The 22,227-nt window shown below is 45.9% G+C and overlaps 1 protein-coding gene across 1 annotated transcript in view; it reads left to right on the top strand.

The window, feature by feature from the left end:
- TMEM178B (transmembrane protein 178B) overlaps positions 1 to 22,227 on the top strand; it is a 418,414-nt gene that overhangs the window by 122,012 nt on the left and 274,175 nt on the right. The window contains exon 2 of the mRNA XM_017499762.2: positions 21,781 to 21,894. Coding sequence (XP_017355251.1) covers positions 21,781 to 21,894 — 114 coding nt within the window. The remainder of the gene's footprint in view (positions 1 to 21,780; positions 21,895 to 22,227) is intronic.

Genomic DNA, 22,227 nt, shown 5'->3' on the forward strand with positions numbered 1-22,227 from the left:
TTGCCCTGGCTGGAGTGCAGTGGCGTGATCTTGGCTCATTGCAACCTCTGCCTCCCAGGTCCAAGTGATTCTCCTGCCTCAGCCTCCTGAGTAGCTGGGACTACAGGCATGTACCACCATGCCTGACTAATTTTATTTTTTTTGGTATTTTTAGTAGATAAGGGGTTTTACTGTGTTAGCCAGGATGGTCTCGATCTCCTGACCTCATGATCTGCCCACCTTGGCCTCCCAAAGTGCTGAGATTACAGGCATGATCCACCATGCCCAGCCCTAATTTTTTTTTTTTTGTAGAGATGGAGTCTCTCTATGTTGCCCAGGGTGGTCTTGAACTCCTGGGCTCAAGTGATCCTCCCACCTCAGCCTCTCAAGGTGCTGGGATTACAGGTGGGACCCACCATGCCCAGCTCATGTAATTTACTGAATACTGTATTGAAAGTGAAAAACAAGTTGGTCATATGGGTACTTGACATATGGTTTCTACTGAATGTGTATCACTTTCACACCATTGTAAAGTTGAGAAATCCTAAGTCAAACTATCTTCAGTTGGGGGCCATCTGTATGAGCAAGGAATCCTTCTTTCCTTCTCATTTTCCCAACTTCCCAGGTGTCCTTCTGTAGATAACCAATATTACTGGTTTGGATCCAGAGATGTTTTATGCGTAGGCAAGCATATACCTAATCATCTATATCTGTCATCTCTTTCCCTTTTTTTTACATAAATGTGGCACACTGAGTCCTCACTTAACATCATCAATAGGTTCTTGGAAATTGCGATTTTAAGTGAAGCAACATACATCAGGTCCCTGAATAATGTTGTTTTATTATAACATTGATGAGAAAAAATAACTGATACGTCATGATACGTCATCCTCTTAAAGCCAGATTCCAGGAACCTATCAAGGACGTTAAGTAAGGACTTACTGTACATTCTACACCTTGCTTATTTTCATTTAATTTATCTTGTAAGGCTTTCCATATTAGTTTCTAAAAAGTCTTGTCTATTTTTAAATGGCTGTATTGCCTTCCATTGCATGTATGTACCATAATTTATTCATTCTCCTATTGATGGAAATTTAGGTTGCTCTTATAAGCAAAGTGGCAATGAATAACCTTGTACGTCTGTCATTTCACACCTGTGAAATGACATCTCCTGGAGAAATTACCAAATGTGGGATTTCTGGGTCAAATTGAGCCTTTGTAATTTTGAGAGATCTTGATGGATTGCCCTCCAGAGAGGCTAAACAAATTTACAAAATTTACACTCCAACTGCAACTCAGCGCCAGTGCCTGGTTCTCCACACCTCACCACTGCTGTCAACCTTCCTTCTGGGCCTTGGCCAGAATGATAGTTAAAAATGGCATTCAGTGTAGATTTAATCTGTAGCTGTCTTATTTTGAGTGTTCTTGAGTATCTTTTCATATGTTTAAGTAACATTTGTATTTCCATGGACTTTCTGTTCATCTTTTGCTCATTTTTAAATTGTATCATTTGATCTTTTTCTTATGAGTTGTAGGTGCTTTTTTATGTTTGCAGCAAATTAGTTCTTTGTGACATGACTTGCAAGTATTTCTGTTTGTCTTTTGATTTTGCTTTTGGTGCCTTTTGCCGTGTGAGATTTTGTATCCTCATATATTCAAATTTATCAGTATTTTCTTTTATGGATTTCGGGTCATAGTTATAAAGGCTTTCTTTCTTTTGGGCTACAAAAAGGTTTTATCCTGGTTTCTGCCAATGTATTGTGACTTAAATTTTTCCAAACAAATATTTGATCCATTTGAAATTTATCATGGTTTAAGGTGCAAATTATGCCTTCAGCTTTATCTTATTTTTCCCAGAGGGTGATCCAGTTTACTGAATATTCTTTATTAAATAAACCAGCATTTCCCTTACTGATTTGAGATGCCACTATTACTATATGGTAAATTCCCATGTTTTCAATTGAGGTGGATTTTCTGAATTCTGGTCCAGTTCTTCTATCACCTAGGCAGCAGAGAGAGGCAGGGCCCTACTGTGGAAGAAGTACCAAGTAGCTACAGAGAGAGGACAGGCAGAGGGCTCCAGGTCTGCAGGGAGGGACCAGGATCAGCAGAGACACTGGAGGTTAGATAAGGACTGTCAGGGTGTGGAGGGAGAGACAGGCAATGCACCTGGGGAAGGGCGAGGTGGGGTTGGGGGAGTCTAGCAGAAAGAAGCACCAAGGCAGATATCCCAGGAGCAAACTGGGAGCTGCTGCGACTTGGGATGAGAGATGGGAAGGAATGGGGACTTTCCACGCAGTGGTCTTCATTTTTAGGGGGTTACTTCAGTCTGTCTTGGTACTTAGACGCCACTTGCCTTGGTTTCATACCTGTACTTTATTCCAAGAACATCTCCATGATGTGCATTTTGAAGTCCTAACTCCCAGTGGGGAGGCATCTTACAATTAGATATTTATTTTTATTTAAAAAAATCTTAATGTATTCCATCTTCTGTAAGCAGGAAAAAAATGTGGGAAAATGGAAATTTCTCCAGCGTTAGCTACCCATGCCCTCTATCTAATTGTTTCAATCTGGCCATGGTCCCTGCTTACCTCCAACTCCTCTGCCCATCCTCCAGCTGAGTCCTGCCCCTGCAGCCCGCTCCTCCTGTGAGGCGGTGGCTCTAGCACCCATCCTCTGCCTCCAGCCTCTCCGCCGAACCACCCCTGCTCTTGGCTGTGCTTTGGGGATCCTGAGTTCCCTTGAGAAGGCTTCCTTGACAGGCTCTTGCAGCACCAGTTCTGTTCACTGCAGTGAATGGAGTGGCTCCCTGAGGCCTTGCAAAACTAGATAAGAGACAACTGTCTGTCTTATCTCTCTCTGCTTCTGTGTGCTGGCTTCTGCTTTCAGAGAAGCCTTGAATGCAAAACCTAAGGGGGCCCAGGAATCACGGGAACAATGAGCTTCCGGAGGAGCTGGGCAGCCTTTCCAGGGTCAGGTGACTCCATCAGCACAATTTGCTCCTCTCCATTTACTTCGTCTGCAGCTCTGGGGCCCCAGGGGGTACCCACTGGCCACCGCTTTGCTCTGATGCTCTGGAAGTAAGAGTGGCTGTTTGACTCTGCTGCAGGAGAAGAGTGAACACAGTATTTAGGGAGATCTACGCTGGGCCCATCCCTGGAAGGAGCAGTCAACTTCAACAGCACCTGGAAATCAAGTGTAGATTTCATGGGCTCCTGTGTTTCCACCCTGCCTGTGTCTCCAGCCATACTGAGGTCCCCACTCTGGTGCCCGGACAAGCACAACAGCCCCAGCCCGGGTCCATCCCTGAATGCCTTGCTGCCAGTTCCAAAGGCCCCCTGTGGGAGCCCAGCTCTGGTTCTTGAAGTACTTCTGTTTCCTGATGATCAAGGTGCAGACTCCTCATATGCCAGTCCAGGCCTTGTGGGCTGGCCTCAGGCTACCTCAAATACTTCTTACATGGCAGCACAAGAGAAAATGAGGAAGGAGCAAAAGCAGAAACCCCTGATAAACCTGTCAGATCTCGTGAGACCTATTCACTATCATGAGAATAGCACAGGAAAGATCAGACCCTATGATTCAGTTACCTCTCCCTGGGTCCCTCCCACAACATGTGGGAATTCTGGGAGATAAAATTCAAGTTGAGATTTCAACGGGGACACAGCCAAACCATATCATTCTAACATGGCCCCTCTAGATCTCATGTCCTCACATTTCAAATTCAATCATGCCTTCCCAGCAGTCCCCCAAAGTCTTAACTCACTTTAGCAATTACCCAGAAGTCCACAGCCCAAAGTCTCATCTGAGATAAGGCAAGTCTCTTCTGCCTATGAGCCTGTAAACTCAAAAGCAAGCTAGGTACTTCCTAGACACAATGGGGATACAGGTATTAGTAATACGTAAATACCTAAATGGCTATATTTAGGTATTAGTAAATACCATTTCCAATGGGAGAAATTGGCCAAAACAAAGGGGTTAAGGGCCCATGCAAGTCTGCAATCCAGTAGGGCAGTCCAATTTTAAAGCTCCAAAATGATCTCCTTTGACGCCATGTCTTACATCCAGATCACACTGATGTCAAGAGGTGGGTTCCCATAGGTTTGGGCAGCTCTGCCCCTGTGACTTTGCAGGGTACAGCCTCCGCACTGGCTGCTTTCACAGGCTGCCATTGAGTGTCTGCGGCTTTTCTAGGTGCATGGTGCAAGCTGTCGGTGTGTCTACTATGATGGGCTCTGGAGGACGGTGGCCTTCTTCTCACAGCTCCTCTAGGCAGTGCCCTAGTAGGAACTCTGTGTGGGGGCTCCAACCCCACATTTCCCTTCCATACTTCCCTAGCAGAGGTTCTCCATGAGGGTCCCACCCCTGCAGCAAACTTTTTCCTGGGCATCCAGGCATTTCCATACATCTTCTGAAGTCTAGATGGAGGTTCCCAAACCTCAATTCTTGACTTCTGTGCACCTACAGACTCAACACCATGTGAAAGCTGCCAAGGCTTGGGGCTTCCACCCTCTGAATCCACAGCCTGAGCCGTACACTGGCCCCTTTCACCTATAGCTGGAGCGGCTGAGACAGAGGGCACCAAGTCCCTAGGCTGCACACAGCGCGAGGACCCTGGGCCACACCCACAAAACCACTTTTACCTTCTGGGCCTCCAGGCCTGTGATGGGAGGGGCTGCTGTGAAGGTCCCTGACATAGCCTGGAGACATTTTCCCCATGGTCTGGGGGATTAACATTAGGCTCCTTGCTACTTACGTACATTTCTGCAGCCAGCTTGAATTTCTCCCCAGAAGATGGGTTTTCCTTTTCTATCGCCTAGTTAGGCTGCAAATTTTTCAAACTTTTATGCTCTGCTTCCCTTATAAAACTGAATGTCTTTAGTGGTACCCAAGTTACCTCCTGAATGCTTTCTGTATAGAAATTTCTTCTACCAGATACCCTAAGTTATCCTTCTCAAACTCAAAGTTCCACAAATCTCTCTGGCAGGGGCAAAATGCTGCCAGTCTGTTTGCTAAAACATTACAAGAGTCACCTTTACTCCAGTTCCCAAAAAGCTCCTCATCTTCATCCGAGACCACTTCAGTCTGGGCCTTATTGCCCACATCGCTATCAGCATTGTGGGCAAAGCCATTCAATAAGTCTCTGGGGAGTTCCAAATTTTCCCACGTTTTCTTCTCTTCTTCTAAGCCCTCCAAACTGTTCCGACCTCTGCCTGTTACCCAGTTCCAAAGTTACTTCTACATTTTCAGGTATCTTTTCGGCAACATCCCACTCTAATGGTATCAATTTACTGTATTGGTTTGTTTTCACACTGCTGATAAAGACATATCTGGGAGTGGAAAGAAAAAGAGGTTTAATTGGATTTACAGTTCCACATGGCTGGGGAGGCCTCAGAATCATGGCAGGAGGCGAAAGGCACTTCTTACATGGCGGTGGCAAGAGAAAATGAGGAAGCAGCAAAAGTGGAAACCTCTGATAAGCCTATCAGATCCCTTGAGACTTATTCACTATCATGAGAATAGCACAGGAAAGATCAGATCCCATGATTCAATTACCTCTCCCTGGGTCCCTCCCACAACACATGGGAATTCTGGGAGATACACTTCCAAGTTGAGATTTGGGTAGAGACACAGCGAAACCTTATCACTATGATACAGTACCTATCAATCTGCAGTTCTATTTTCTTTTAATGTTATATTTTGAGGTCTATCATTTACATGTATAAAATGCTATATACACACACAGAGTTCTAATTCTATTTTAGTTATTGTATAATATTCTATCATGTGAATGTGACCACCTTTTACTTTTCCACTTCCTTTGGTTTTCACTCTTTTTTGGGCTTTTGGTTTTCAGTCTTTCTTTTGCAAGCAATGCTGTATTGAGCATCCTTGTACATGTGTCCTCCTCAGACACACGTATAGGAGTTTGTTGAGAGGCTATGAATTTGGGCCATAGGGCATATACATTTCTACTTGATTTTGTCAAGCATTTGGGACAAGTTATACTTCAAATAAGTGTCTGGAAGTTTCCATTTCTCCTGTCTTTACCAAATGTTGATTTTATCTGTTAGGTTTGCTGTTTTGATTGGGAAGTGGAATGTAGAGCAGCATTTCTGAAAGTTAAAAAATCAGAAATTCCATCTTGGTTTGGACTCCTCAGGTTAGAGCTAAGGATTGGGGGTTAGGGGAACACTTGTTTAACTACCAAGTATCAGCTTTGCAGGTCAAAGGTGAGTCCTAAATCATTACTGTCCTGCGTGGGTCAAACATCAAACTATATTTGGTGCTGGGCAGCTGTAGCCATGTTTCTGCCTTCATGTCTTGGAGGTCTTGTGCGTGGGTGGTGGAGATGTGTCAGAGAAGCTCTGGTGTAATTGGTCTTCGAGGGGGCTGGAAATCAGGGCATGGTAGGCTCAGTCCTTGAGCCAGGAGTAGGAGGGTAGGACATAGCCAGGGTTACAGCATAATGGGAATTGCTGCCTTGGGCTGGGAGTGGGGATGGGGTGAGATGCCAACATGGCTGAGAAAGAAACTGAGATCAGTACCTGAGGCCAGAAGAAGACAGGACGATAGGAATCTGTCTCCTAGATGTTCATTTCTTTTGTTAAACCATGACAGATTTGTACTTGCTGCATGTCTTAAAGGACATTTATGGTGTCTGATATATATAATAAATCTGTGTCCCAAATGGTGCCATAGTATAATAATAGCAATAATAATTATGGATTGCTTGTGACGTACCAGGCATTAAGTGCTTTACCTGTATGAACTTGTTGAATTCTCACAATATCCTCAACAGGGTAGATACTTGCATCACACCCTTTAAAATAAAGACACTTGGTTATAGGGGGCTTCGTTAATTTGGCCAAGATCGCATATCCAGGGAGTCTTAAGCCGGGATTAGAACCCCTGGCAAATTGGCTCCAGCACCCATGCTTTTTATCCTGTATAGTGCCACAGGACACAGGAGGAAAAGACTGAACAAGTTGCTATTCCTTTCTTCAGTTCTGTTTTTGAATTTCATTGCAACTAGGGAGTCAGGATAAATTAATACTTTAACATCTGTAATCTAGCCAAGCCATTTAACTTAAACATGGAAATAATTTTGTGAGTAGAAAGAGGTATAAAGAAAAACATACTTCATCTATTTGGGGTTTCTACATTCTGTCTGTGATCTTTAGTTTCTATGTAAGTTTTTCTTTTTCTTTTCTTTTTTTTTTTTTTTTTGAGACAGAGTCTTACTCTATTGCTCAGGTTGGAGTGCAGTGGCATGATCTTGGCTTACTGCAACCTCCACCTCCTGGATTCAAGGGATTCTCCTGCCTCAGCCTCCTGTATAGCTGGATTACAGGCATGCACCACCATGCCTAGCTAATTTTTTTTTTTTGTATTTTTAGTAGAGATGGGGTTTTAACCATGCTGGCCAAGCTGGTCTCAAACTCCTGACCTCAGGTGATTCACCACCCTCAGCCTCCCACAGTTCTGGGATTATAGGTGTGAGCCACTGCACCCAGCCAGTTTCCATTCAAGTTTTAGCCGAGGCATATAACAGGTTGAAGAAGAAAATAGTCAATCATCTGAATTTTGTTTCTCAAGTACAACTCAGCTCCCCCAATCCTTCCCCAGTCTCTTCTTCCTCTCTCTCTCTCTCTCCTCTGAATTAACTGGTAAAAAGGAAAATCAGCATTATGTAACTCCTTTTTCAAAGGAAAAGTGGAAAACTCAGTGATCTGCATTTTTTTTTTTTTTTTTGCCCTAGCTGAAACAGCATTCATTCAGCTATTCGGAAGCATCTGGATGATTGTCTGAATCCTCTCATTTTTACCGGGTGCAGCCTGTAGGAAATGCCTGGCTTTGGCCTTCTAGAGGTGCATACCTGGGGGAGATAGACTTGCCTGGGGAGAAGCTGGCCAGCAGAGTGTCTGCCATCGGGTCCCAAAGCCCCACACCCAGAGGCAGCGGTGGCAGAGCCCAGGAAAGCCATCTCTGTCCTGGCATCTGCAATTCTGGTGACTCATGAACAATCATTTTGCTTTTCTCTGAAGAAGCAGAAATGACAAATTTCCAAGTCTGTTTATCTTCTCTCTGTCCCTTTCCTTTAGGACAACTGCCTCATGCTGCATCCTTAATTTAAGGAAAATGGATGTTTCCCTCTGGCCTGAGAGCTGGGGATTCTTATCAAAAGTGACATTAAAAAAGTGCCAGACTGGCCTCCCTCCTCTTCCCAGCCCATCCTTCATCACCCCTGCCCGCCTCCATCACTGTCTCCCATCTCTAGATCTGTCTCCACTTCCTGGGTCCCTAGAGAGAAAGCATGAGCTCATTGTTTTCCAGTGAAAAACCAGATCTGGTTTCCTTCTCGCCTCGTTTGTCTGTCAGAGCCTGGAGATGGATGATTCTTCCACCAGCTGAACCTGTGCCTGGAGGAGCTGAGCCTGGTGTCTGCACCGGGCATGTGGGGGCCGCAAGCAGGGTAGTGGCAGCCCGCGGCTCCGAACTTTCCCAAAGGTCATTAGGGATGTGATGGGAAGAAGGGATAGATTATTTACTACACCCCAGATGGTAATCTAAAGCCATACCTCACCTTCTCATTCATTCCCAAGAAGTCTGTTTTAGGCTGGAAAATACATGAGCAAACTGGGGAAAAGGCAGCCACAAATGTGCAGGCAAGATGGGCCATGGGGGGCACAGACGGTGACAGCTCATTCTTTATTTCCTCTTGTGAAGAAGCGACGATGTAATGACATTTAAAAATGTCTTATTTAAAATATGCAAAAACAACAACAACAACAACAACAGAGAAGGGGCAAAGGCATTCAGAATCCAGGAAAAAAAGGAATTAGGATAAAAAAGTTGTAGCTACCACTGAAGATGAAGTGACCTTTACAACAGAGGACTGTGAAATGTTATAGGATGGTGCAAAAGTAATTGCGGTTTTTGCCAGTAGTAGTACAGCAATCTACTAGGTGCTTTTGTGAAGGAAAAGAGTCTCATGATAAAGGAATGAAAAGAACCTGGTTAGCAAATGCAATGAGAAGGCAGAGGAATGGAAGCCATCTGGCATAATTTGGGGAAGATCTCCATCAGCTGTCGTGGGGGAGGTGCCTTGTGGTCCCCCAGTGGGGAGGCTGCTTCTCTCTCTTTCTTCCTTTCTTCTTTGCTTTCTCTCTCTCTTCTTCTTCTTCTTCTTCCTGACAGAGTCTTGCTCTGTCACTTAGACTGGAGTGCCATGGTGCAATCATAGCTCACCTTAACCATGAACTCCTGGGCTCAAGTGATCCTCTTGCTTCAGCCTCCGAGTAGCTGAAACGACAGGTGCAGGCCACCATACCTAGCTAATTAAAAAAATTTTTTTTCATAGACAGGGGCTCAGTATGTTGCCCATGCTGGTCTTGAACTCCTGGGCTCAAGTGATTCTCCCGCCTTGGCTTCCCAAAGTTTTAGGATTATGGGTGTAAGCCACGGTGCCTGGCCCATTTTTATTTCTTAGTTGGAGTGCTGGCCACCCAATGATGCAGAAGCACAGGGAGGACCTGAGAGGTGCATTTTCTAGAGGGGCTGTCCTGGCTGCCAGGGGAGGCAAGATGGCTTGAGGGAGCCTGGAATGCAACGTGCAGCGAGCCTGGAGGCAGGTGACCAGTGTCGAGATTTTCAATGAGAGAGAGAGAGCACTCTCAGGGGATTCCGTGAATATGGACAAGCAGCCCCGTTAGAGGGAGCCCTGGAAAACCGTCCAAAAGGCTTATTAAACAGATGGTGGGTGAGCACACAGTGAGAAAGCGGTGATGCCGGCAGAGTGAACAAGCCATGCCAGGCTGACCTCATTCCCTTTTTGGATACAGTTCTTAGACAGACTGATAGGATGAACAATGTGGGCAAGGTCTCTCGTGACGACCAGGTGGACAAAACAGGAACGTGTGGAGGCAGGGAGCTGGGTTCCTGGCAGTGTAACGATGGCACCCAAAGCACTTTCTCGTAACTGCATGATTTCAGGTCACAGCAAGGCTTTGTGTGTGTGCGCGGGTGGAGTTCTGCCTCCAACACCACCCTGTGGAAAGATTGTAGCAATGGCTTGGCGAGGATGGGGATGGCCTGCTGATGCAGCATGTGGGACTAATTGCTAATTTGTAGGATGACAGAATCACTATCCAAAAATTTTTTCAGGGGCTGAAACAAGCAGAAGATCCTACACTGAGGTAACAAACCAAAATATATACATCTAAAAAACTGAGGCCGGGCACAGTGGCTCATGCCTATATAATCCCAGCACTTTGGGAGGCCGAGGCGGGCAGATCACAAAGTCAAGAGTTTGAGACCAGCCTTGCTGCTGAAGAGTAGAGACCAGCTATCTCTACTAAAAATACAAAAAAAAAAAAAAAAAAAAATTAGCCGGATGTGGTGTGGGTATCCATAGTCCTAGCTACTTGGGAGGCTGAGGCGAGAGAATTGCTTGAACCCAGGAGGCAGAGGTTGCAGTGAGCTGAGATCACGCCACTGCACTCCAGCCTGGGTGATAGAGTGAGACCCCATTTCAAAACAAAAAACAAAAAACTGAAAAATGAGGAAAGACAGCTGCCCAAGCACATGAATGGGGAGAGCTGGCCTAATAGCTTTGTCGGAGGAAACCACGCTGTCCCCTCAAGTGACAGCACCAGCACACAGCAGCCCGCAAAGCTAAGAGGGGGCCAGGCCACATGGTCAGAGCTGTGACAGCAGACCTGGGAGCCTGTGGCCCTACTGGGTTTGCACAGGTCTGACTGTGCACAGGAGTGACTGTTCCCAGTGCTCTGTGTGACCCTGGGAGTGATTCTCAACCACAAACTGAACCTGGAGGATGGCCAGCGTGGCAGTGTTTTTTGTGACTGTGTGATTGGGGGAACCTGGAAGTGTTCATCTGGAAGAAAGGGAGATTTGGGGTTGGGGAGAGGCATGAGCATTGTCTTTAAATACTTATGGGCTGTTGCATGGGAAGGTGATGTTATTGAAGGCTCACCATGGAGCAGGTTTTACAAGGGTTATCTCATCCATTCCTCATGTGTCTTCTGAGGTGTGTGCTATTATTACCAGTATTCTGCAGATGATGAAACAGAGGCTTTGAGAGGGCTAGGACCTTGTCCAAAGGCTCCTGCTGGTAAGCGGCTTGTCCTGGGAGTGAGGACAAGAATGTGGCTGAGACTTAAGAGTCAGATGCCGGGCTAGTAAGCACTCTTTAGCTCTCCTCCACTGCTGTGCTCTGTGTTACTGTGGAGCTGTCTTCTTTCCAGCTTGTTAGGGGAGCAATGGAAGCAAACATTTTGTCTTACTCTGATAAGAGCAGCAGAGTCTGTAGGTGCTGAAAATCCCCGCAAATGGAAAAGTTTTACTTTATATGTTTCCAATATAAAACCTTGGAAGATCTCCTGCTTTCTTTCAGAAGAGGCTGGTCTTTCCCAAGTTCTTTTCACATGTGTGGCAGGGCGTGCTTAGGAGTGTGTTAGGTGGATTTGAATCCTACCTCTGTCACCTAATCACCATGCACTTTTGAGGATACCTAGAAGGATACCTCTCTAAGCTTCTCAGTCTTCATTTACGAATGGGGATAATAAGGCACCTTTTAGGATTAAACAGGCAAATGAATAAAATGGTTCTGTGTACAGTACCTAACACATAGAAAGTATTCATTAAACAGAAGCTATTGTTAAAATGAGTAACAGTACTCAAAGCACCATTTTGACCATCAGGACTACAAAGGTGAAAAACACAAGTTTCTCTATCTCAGAGCTTTTACTATAGCTAGAGATACATGATTCATACATAATAACTGTGTTGTAACAGTAACCAGCAGAAGGTGTTTAGGGCAGGGTCAGGGGGTCAGAAACATAAGGGTGGGGTGGGCGGGTGGGTGAGAGGTTTTGAAAACAAAGTTCCATGTGTGTAATGAGGAGGGTCCCCTGAGCACCTCTCATAACAAACATTTATGTAACATAGAATGGAAAGAAATTAAACATTTACGACTCAGTCTATGCAGTGCATACAAAACAACGTTAAAAGGCCACATTGATAGGGCAGCACAAAAAAAACACCAAAGCATACAAAATGGAATGCATTTGAAAGCATTAAAAATAAAAACGTAGATAACACTTTTCCTCAGTATGAAGAAAATAAAACCTTCTTTCTGGCTGGGGCTGCAGCAGCTATAAGCCTTGCAAATCCTTGGGCTCAGAACATCTGGGAGGAGCAGAAGGCGCTAAAGAGAAGACGTGGGGGAGTTGGGGTGTGGAGATTTCTTGAAATAAGCTTTTGTGAAGAGCTGCCTCTTAAACAGGGAGAGCTCCTGTCAACATTGCCAGTCTCAGTGGAGGTTGCCAAGGGTGTGTCTTCTCTGCCCCTCCCATTTCTGCCCCGTATGGGGACAGGGCTGTGGGGGCCATGGGAACCACCAGCATGGTCTGCCCACGTTGAAACTCCAGAACGTTCTTGGTTTGCTTCCTGCCCCTTTCATCACTGACAAAGTTTTCCTTTTAATCTCCAGTCTTTAAGCCCTTAGACTCCTGTGTTCCTTCTCTCGCCTCTTGTGGTCTTCTGAAGAATTCAATGTGATCATGCTAATACATCTGATAAATGGCCTTCCTAATATGCTAAAAAAAAATCTTCCTGCTAAGATGTAATTTTACATTTTTTCTTTTTTGAGAAAGTGCTTTTTAAAGAGGAGATGAAGCCTGAGCCTTAAAGCTCTAACTGGTTTTGTCTTTTTTTGTTGGTGGTTTTTTCCATGTGCTTTTTCTACTTTTGATTTAATCTTCCGTATATTAAGTGCAGGGGATTAGCCAGGCCTCGAGCTAGAAAGTCTAAGAACTGTCAGCCCAGTGGGGAAGACAGCTGTCAAGTCCTAAAGGCTGACACTGTGGTGGGCAGAGGCCAGCATGTGTCACTGGGGGACCCCACATGGGCTGGACACTCCAGGTGCTGTCACTGTGGAAAGCTGAGCAACATATGAGACGTGGACGACGTCCTTTCCTCCTTCCCTTTCTTTCTTCCATCGTCAGTGGATGTACTGAGTTTCTTCCATGTACAAGGCACTGTGGCTGCAAAAATAATCCTTGTTCCCAACAAAGCTTCCACCCAACAGTGAATCCTTATAGCCATGGTGTCTGAAACTGCTGCGCTCACACTGGAAAGCACCGACCTGTCTTAGAGAGGCCAGAATCCGCATCCTAGCTTTTCCCCTGGCTGCCACAGATGAAGGCCTGGAGGCCTCTTTAGTCAAACGGGGCTGGTCCTAGAATGCCACCCTCCTGGAGGCTGTCATGAGGATGGCATGGGATAATATGAGAGCCTCTGGCATGTGGTAGGCATTGAATATATTTTTTGTTTGTTTGTTTTAAAAAAAGGAACTCTGGGATGAAGGAAACATGTGGACTCTCAGAAGTGGTCCAGCAGTGTGTTCTGGACTACTAGGGTCCATCCTGTGCCTGTAGATGGGTGAATACCCAGAGAGGAAAGGGCCTCAGGGGAACAGTAAATGAAGAGAAAGCCTGCCTTATCCAACAGTGCCCATAGGACCTTTCAAAGTAACCTCAAGACTAAATTGTACTAGTTCTCTTTCAAGCATGTAAATCATGTCCACTACACTCCTCTAGGTCATTGTTCTTAGTTTGGGTCCTCCTAAAAGTAGAGCTTGTGACAGAGTCTCTGAGGGAAGCAGGTGGGCAGAGCTGGAAGCATCAGACTAGAAAGCGAGAGAAACCAGTCAAGAGGGCGGGGTTGAGCTGGTTACTACTATGAGTGCCAGGTTCCATTCCAGGGGACCCTCTGAGGAACTGTGCAGAAAGCATCTCATAATTACTCTCCCAAAGGACGGGGTTGTTGCTCTCTGCCTGTCACCCCCTTGGCCGAGGGCTGCGCTCCTGCAGTTGCTCAGGGTGGGCTCAGTGGGGTTGGGAGGGAGTGGAGGCAGGGAGGGCAGGGGTGCTTGCTGTGGGCACTATCAGCTTGCCCAGGAGCATCCACTGCAGCTGGAGCTGGAATGAGAGGTGGGCGGAGGGGACGTGGCACTGAGGGCGATTGCACTAGTTCTGTCCACAGAGATGCCAGAGTCATTTTAAGGCATTGTGTAAACACAGCTTGGGGGTAGGCATTCAAACCTGGTATGGCTTTGCCAGTGGCTCTCAGATATGGCTTTGGAGAAGAGAACAGCAGACACTTGGAGCCATTACTTAATTTACCTAGTAGATCAAAGCAGACCCGATATCTATTTTTCACTCATCCAAATATAATTGAAGGTTTCCTATGTGCCCATTGCTGTGCCTGGCTCTGAAGTAGAATGTAAACAAAAGAAATGGCTTCTGACTTTTTTTTTTTTTTTTTTTTGAGACAGTATCTTGCTCTGTCACCCAGGCTAGAGTATGGTGGTGTGATCACAGCTCACTGAAGCCTCAAATTCTTGAGCTTGGGCAATTCTCCCATCCCAGCCTCTTGAGTAGCTAAGACCACAGTTGTATAACACCACGCTTGGCTAATTTAAAACAGTTTTTTTTTTTTTTTAAATGCAGTCAAGGTCTCACTATATTGCCCAGGCTGGTCTTGAAGTCCTGGCCTCAAGTGATCCTTCCATTTTGGCCTCCCAAAGTCCTGGGATTACAGGCTGAGCCACCACATTTGGCCTGGTTTCTGATTTTTATAAACTCTGTCTGGTGCTGGAAACTGTTCTTTGAATAAAAAAGGATTTGGGATTAAAGGAGTCTGGGAAAATCTGCTGTAACTGTCCCTTTTTGGTAGAGTCACAATGTATATTAAAAATGCTTAAAGTCCTACAACAAGTGAGCCTTTTATAATTTGTTTAACCCAGCCTCTCCTAAATACATTGGGCCATCACACTCCAATCCCATCTCGCCACTTTTAAAGTGATGGGTGGAGAGAATGCCCACATTCCAGTGCTTCCCTGGCACCCCGTTGTGGATAGTGTAGGGCCTTGCCTTTGGAGAGCAGCCTTGGATGCTTTATCCCTTCTCCGCATCTTTGCTCTCTAAGCTGAGCTCTTCTGTAGCTGAGAGCCCCTCCATCTGGAGGAAGGGGATGTGGGATCTCATTCACACTTAGGTGCAAGTCAGGGCTACCCCTTCAGACTTATTTACAAGAGCTTTAACAACGGGTGTCCGGAAGAACAATATTCAATCCAAAGGAATGGCTCTCTAGTACCACAGCACTTGTTTAGGGAAGATAGTTTTAGATGGGGTGAAGTTAGGTCCCAGCACTGCCTCTAAAACCACTCTGCCTAGAAGGGCTCTGCTTAATATGTATTACCCTTGAGTGATGGACTCTTTTGACAGCACTTAGGAAACCTGGATTGCTGAGAGCTGATACATGTGGGAGAAAAACTGCCTTCTGGCATTGCTGTATGTGTGACCAGACTTCAGAATTCAGTGTCACTGCACGCAGTTTCTGTGCCATCTCTGGCACCCTCTCTTCCTGGTCTCTGTTCCTCACGTATCCAGTACACTCAGAGCTCTTGCTCCACCAGCCTCCTGGGGCTATTGCGTGTGAAAATTTATACTTGATAGACATAGGTCTGTGTTTATAGCATGATGCAAACAGTTCAGTAATATTATTTCTGAGTTTCTGTGTTCATGTCCCCTTAAAGTAGTCTTAGGACAGCAACTGTTAAGAATAATATTTACTGAGCACTTACTACGTGCAGGGACCACTCTTTAATACTCGATGTGAGTTGTGAAGCTATGCTTGGGTCTTAGAAGACTTGAGATGGAGAAGAAGTAATGGACAGTCTCTCCTCGTTCATTGTTCCCCATGTCTCCCTTTGCCGCCATGGAGCTCTGGGAAGGAAGAATGTGGTAGCATTGGACTAAGTGGGAGCTACAGTGATGCTTTTGGAAGGGGGTGGGAGAAGGGAGATGTGAGGGGAAGAGTCCTGGAGAAAGAGAGGAGAGGAGTGAGCTGGATGTTTTGTCTGCGCGTCCAATCCAGCCTCTGCCTTCTGCACCTGCTCTGAGCTCCTGGAGGCTGACTTACCCTCCGGCTTCTAGTTCGGGTTCTGCTGCTGGGAAGGGGGGTTCTGATGAGAGATTAAAGGGAGCAGTGAGAGGCTGAATGTTTCTTCTCTGCCGCCTCGCCACAGGTTGGCTGTGACTCTCCGCCAAAGGCTGCATCATCTCTGTCCATATGGCCACCCTTGCCAGGTCCTGGTGACAGCTCCCTTCTCTGTCCTTCCAGGCCTTGGGGTCATACCAGCTGCTCCTGCTGCCAGCCCGGTGTCCCTTGCACCATCCTTTGCTGGTCTCTTCATACTCTGTGCTTAGCTTTGTAAATCACCCTCCCTGTTTTGTTGCTATTGTGGTGAGGACCTTTAACATGAGATCCACCCTTTTAAGATAGTTTCGAGTGTATGATAGTATTATTAACCATAGGCACAATGTTATACAGCAAATCTCTTATTTATCTTGCACAACTGAAACTTTGTATCTGTTGAATGACATCTCCCCATTTCTCCCACACCCCAGCCCCTGAAAACTACCCCTCTGTGTCTATGAGCTTGACTATTTTAGAGAATTCATGCCAGTGAAGTCAGGCAGTATTTTCCTTTCTATGACTGGCTTGTTCACTTAGCATAATGTCTAGGTTACTCTATGGTTGTTGCATGCTGCAAGCTTCTCTTCTTTTTCAAGACCGATTATATGGCATTGTAGGGATGCAACATTGAATATTGCGTGGATACCATGTTTCCCTTATCCTTTGTCTGCTGATGGACGTTTAGGTTGCCTGTATGCTTTGGCTGTTGTGAATAATGCTGCAATGAACATGGGAGTGCAGATATCTCTTTGAGATAGTGATTCCAATTGTTTTGGATTTGGCCCAGAAGTAGGATTGCTGGATCATTCGTAATTTTTTGAATAACCCCCACACTGAGTCCCATCGTGGCTGTAACTGATTTACATTCCCACCAGTAGTATGCAAGGGTTTTGCTTTCTCCACCTCCTCGACAGTATTATTTATTTATTTTGGTAATAGCCATCCTGACAAGTATGAGGTAACATCTCCTTGTGGTTTCAATTTACATTTCCCTGATGATTAGTGATAGTGGGCAACGTTTCCTGCTGGACATTTGAATGTAATTGCCTTTGGAGAAATGTCTGTTCAAATCCTTTCCCCGTTTTTTTAGTCAGGTTGTTCTTTTGCTGCTGGGTTAAACTGTCCTTTTTTGAAACTCTCCTTAATTACCTGTGTCTTGCTATGACCCTGACATACGGGCAGGAGGGGTCACTAGCTCCAAAGGCAGAGCGTGACTGAGGGTTTAAAGTGTCCCGCCAGGCCAGGGGTAGTGGCTCACGCCTGTAATCTTAGCACTTTGAGAGGCAGAGGTGGAAGGATCACTTGAGCACAGGAATCTAAGACCAGTCTGAGCAACACAGTGAGACTCCCATCACTACAGAACATAAGAAAAGGCTGGGCACAGTGACTCATGCCTGTAATCTCAGCAATTTAGAAGACTGAGGTGGGCAGATCGCTTGAGCCCAAGAGTTTGAGACCAGCCTGGGAAATATAGTGAGACCCCATCTCTACTAAAAATAAAAAAAAAATTAACTGGACATGGTGGCATGTGCCTGTAGTCTCAGCTATTGCAGAGGCTGAGGTGGGAGAATCACTTGGGCCAGGAGTTCCAAGCATAGTTAAGCTCTGACTATGCCACTGCATTCCAGCCTGGGTGACATAGTGAGACTAGTCTCTTTTAACTAACTAACTAACTAAGTCCCCCACAGGGGCCACAGGAAGGAGCCACCCATGGAGTCCCTACCAGCCAGTCCTCCCCTACCTGAGGCTTCTGGAGGGAGAACGGAGACTCGGGGCTAGAATGCAGGAGTTTGGTGCAGGGGGGTTTGTCCTTCCTTCCCGGTGAGGCCATGGACTTCTCCATTGCCTTCCAGGTAGCCCCTCTGTACCGGGTGCTGCAGGAAAACTTGTTTGTATTAGGAAGCCCACATTCTGAGCGTACATATTTAGTGCCCAGATGGTTCCTGTATATACAAAAGCCCAGCACACTGACAGGACCTACAGGCACATGGATAAATATTTTGCTTTTCTTTTCAGGCAATATTTGAATCTTTCAAATTTAATTGCCGTCAGAGGCAGGATGCTTGCAATCCCAGAGGCAAAGCAAATAGCGAGGGCCTCCAGCGGGGCAGTTGTGGCTGCTCCAGGCAGGCTCCCCGGCCAGTCACCTGCAGTGCCCGTGGGTTGGCTTTTTGCTCTTGCTGAATGTCAAGGGCCTCTTCCCTCTCTGGCTGGGTGGGCTACGGTTGAAGGAGGTTAAGGGAGCTGGCTCCAGCCTGCCTGGAACCAGTGGCAACTTGTTGAGTTTGTGTTGAGGCTGAGAGAATCTGACCTGAGCTAAGAAATCAGATATTTTTCTCACACAAGAGTGAGTCACCAATCTGGCCATCCCCAGTGGGACCTGGTTTTGTGTTCCAAGCCTGGGTCTTGGAGCTGTTTTGTTGAATCTTGAAATTATTGCAGGTACGGCAGCTGCTACCTCAGAAGGCACCATTGTGCAAATGAGACAAAGGCAGCCCTTTTGGCAGGGTGAGCCTCCAACACCCCTGACCGGGGTGCAAGGCTTGGCCAGCAGAGCAGCAGTTGGGTTTCAGTGTCCACATATCCCTGGGAAGTGCCCTTATGCAGGACACAACCTGCCCGACTGCACATGTCCAAGGCATGATGGTATTCTTGTTACAACATTCTACCTTTATATCTTCCTTTCCTCTTTCTTTTATTCCTTTTTTCCCCCCAAATCATTGACCTGGTTGCCCCTGGGGTTACATTTACCAAGTACATTGAGACAGTGTTCTGTGACCATATACAGATTTCTTCTACCTCACTGTGATTAATAAGCCTCTCCTTGTATTGTCCAGGCAGGGAGGAGGCGTTTGCTATAGATACACAGTTCTGCAACAATCGCCTCCTTTAATTCATTAGATTCTAATTTGCCTCAATTATTTTAATTCCTTGCATGTAATAAAAGCAGTTGGATTCTTTGCCCACTGCAGTCTTACAAAGAACACCTCATATTACTCATTCCTTTCCTCAAAGCACATGTTATTGGTGCTTACCTTGTGCTAGGGGCTGGGAAGATAAAGATGAATGAATAAGACAACATCCCTGCCCTTGAGAAACTCATAATCTAGTGGGGGAGTGAGGCGTGTAAACAGATAAATCACAGTGCAGGAGTGTGTTTGCTGCAGGAAGGACGGAAGCACAGGGGAGCGGGGAGGAGAGCAGGGAAGCTGCTGGTGAAACACCTGCTGCTGGAGTGCCATTCTAGATGCCAGGAGGGCTCTGCCAAGGAGCTGCTGTTTGAGCCGTCTCTTAGGATGAGTAGGTGTTGGCTCACCCTAAAGAAAAGCAAGGCAGGGAGGAGAATAGATGCCAAGTCAGGAGTGAATATGGCATCTTCAGGGTAAGGTGGGGAGGTTCCCCTGGCTGGAGCCTGGGGCATGTGAAGGCTGGGGCCTGAGGGGAGCTGGGACTTGATGCCTGAGGAATGTGGGGTTTATCTTGTGTATAAGAAGGCCAACGGAGGGCCTGTGGACGGAGTGTGACATTATCATATTTTCCTTTCCTTTATGGAATACACTCCACATGGGAGGGTGGCCTGGTAGAGGAGACTCTCTGGTCCTGGGTTCTGATCTTGGCACTGCTACTTCCTTGGGTGAGTCATTTAATCTTCTCATGCCTCCACTTTTTCGTTAAAAAATAGGGATGAGGATGATAATGCCTACTTAATTTGGTTGTACAATGGACTGAATGATTAAATGAGTTGGTATCCATAATGGCATTTCCTGCTGGTGGACCAAGTCCAGAACCCATAAATAGGTTCCAGGTGTGTTGGAAACCTTGGTCCCTTCAGCACCCTAGAAGCCTGGACAGAGCCATGGGCAGCATCATCTCTTCACTCCAGGGTGCCTTGTAAACATCTTCTGTGTGTGCGCCATAGCATGAATAAAGCTGGAAACCAGTGGTCTCCAGAGCCTTGCCGAGTCCCTCCTATCTCGTAAATCCTTTAGTAATGTGGTTACTGGTTGAGATAGTCATTGTATCAGGACGACTACTACAGGAGGAGAGGAGACAGAGAGTAGGGCCTGGACTCCTGGGACATTTCTCAAGTAGAACTGGCAGAATTTGGCGACCAGCTAGCTGTCAGGAAGGAGGGGCCGCCTTGAGGAGGAGGCAGCATTCACAATGACTGCAGGATTTATGATGTAGACTGGAGGGGAGGTGATGCTATTAATGGAAATTGTTATGGAAATTAGAACGTGTGGGGTTGGAGGTGTGAATGTGAATGGGGAAGTGGAGACTGTCTGGTAGACTCCTTTTTCAACAAGTTTTGCAAGTTAAGGAAGGAAGATGACAGGATGAAGGTAAGAGGAGGAGGCGTGCTTAGGGGGAATGCTGGGGGCATGTGAGAGGCTTCAGGATGTTTGTGGGCTAAAGGAAAAGAGGCAGAAAAGTTGAAAAATTGAAGACACAGGAAGAGCACCTACCACTCTCTAGAACGTGCCTCTTGGACATCGTCAGTCTCATTGGAGGAGCGCCCGCCAATAACTGGCACCTGGGCAGTTGTCCAGATATGATTTATAATAAGGCATCAGTTTCATGAGGCACTGTCTAATTGCACTTCACCAATTGCCAGGTTCCCTGCTGACAGTGGGCCAGGGGGTCAAACAATTCAATCATGTGCCACCACTTATAAATTGAAAATCAGTGGGGTGCAAAATGGATTACCATCAAAATCCATTCAGGCACAAAACCAAAATTTAAAACCCCTCGCCTTTAAAAATCGCCCCTTTCCTGATTCTTCAGAATGCACTGACATTGAGTCTTTATATCCCCCAGATGAGCAAGTGTCAATAGAAATAGCTGCAAGAAACCAAAAGTAATGGGGGAAGAGCTCCCCGTGGTGCCTTCCTTTTGGAATTGGCAAACAGTGTGGATTTATGCATTAACGCATTGGCAATTCTGTTAGCTTCTCTGAACCAGCGGTTCTCAAACTTAAGTTTGTAATAAAATTCCTGGAGGGATTATTTAAATTCAGATTGCCAGGCTCTACTTCCTAGTTTGACTCAGCAGGTCTGGGGTTGAGAGCCTGAGAAGTTGCGTTTGTTGCAAGTTCTTAGGGAATGCTGATGTTGCCGGCCTTGGGACCATACTTTCAGAATCTCTGCCAAAAACATTTTGACAATTGACTAGTAAAGCATGCTTTGACTGGTGTTGAGTCTGTTAAGAAATCTAAGTTTTGTTCAAGAAATCTGGAGACTAGCTCAAAGAGTCACAGATTTATCTGAGTGCTTTGTGTTCAGAGGTGAGGTTGGGAGGACGGAGGCCCCCTCACAATCCCCCAGCTCACTATTCCAGAAAATTGTGTGTGCTCAAAGCACAAATGGTATCATTAAGGCTTAACAAATCCTGTTCTCTGCTGGTCCCTGGTTGGAAACGATGTGTTTTGATGCCAAACTTTCTCTCTTGACTTGAAAGTTGATTTTCTTGGTAATGTTAGACAAGCTGCTGTCAGCCTAAACACTGGTTCTTCCCACCTCTGCGTGATCCCAGAGATGTATTTTTCCATCTAAATCGATGCTATTTGATTGTAGTTTTACTCTATTGCTCTTTTTGAGTGAAGGTATTGCCTTTCTGTAGTTGTCACCAGGCCCAATATCAAACAAGTCTTCTTCCCCAGGATGGGAAAATTAATTCCAGAGCTATTCCAGATGTGGTTGCTTCTTCCTTAACATTTCATTTCCTGTCTCTCTTTTTCAGGAGAAATTGAGCGATGCACGTACATCAAATACCACTACTCCTCAGCAACCATCCCCAGGAACCTCACCTTCAACATCACGAAGACCATCCGTCAGGATGAGTGGCATGCCCTACGTAAGTGCACCTGAGTCTTGGTGACTGTGATTGTCTCCTTTAGAGGAATTGGAGGGTTGGATTATGCCTCCTTCTGGGATCTGTGGATGGTCTCAGAACATTGAGATGGTTCCGTAAAGTGCCAATATCTTTGGGTCAGAATTGCCTCAGTTGGTTTTGATTGCATTGTAAATTTGGGGAGTTTGTTTCTAAAATCAAAGAAAGAGCCAACTATTGAAACTTCAGAAACAAGTAGCCATTGTCTAGTTATCTTATTTCACTACCCTGGTAGGTACGTAAGATTTCACCTACCTGACTTAACCAACTCTTGGGATTTATTAATAATTCCAGCCT

The sequence above is a fragment of the Cebus imitator genome, unplaced genomic scaffold (assembly GCF_001604975.1).
Source record: "Cebus imitator isolate Cc_AM_T3 unplaced genomic scaffold, Cebus_imitator-1.0 Scaffold260, whole genome shotgun sequence".
NCBI classification, from domain to species: Eukaryota; Metazoa; Chordata; class Mammalia; order Primates; family Cebidae; genus Cebus; species Cebus imitator.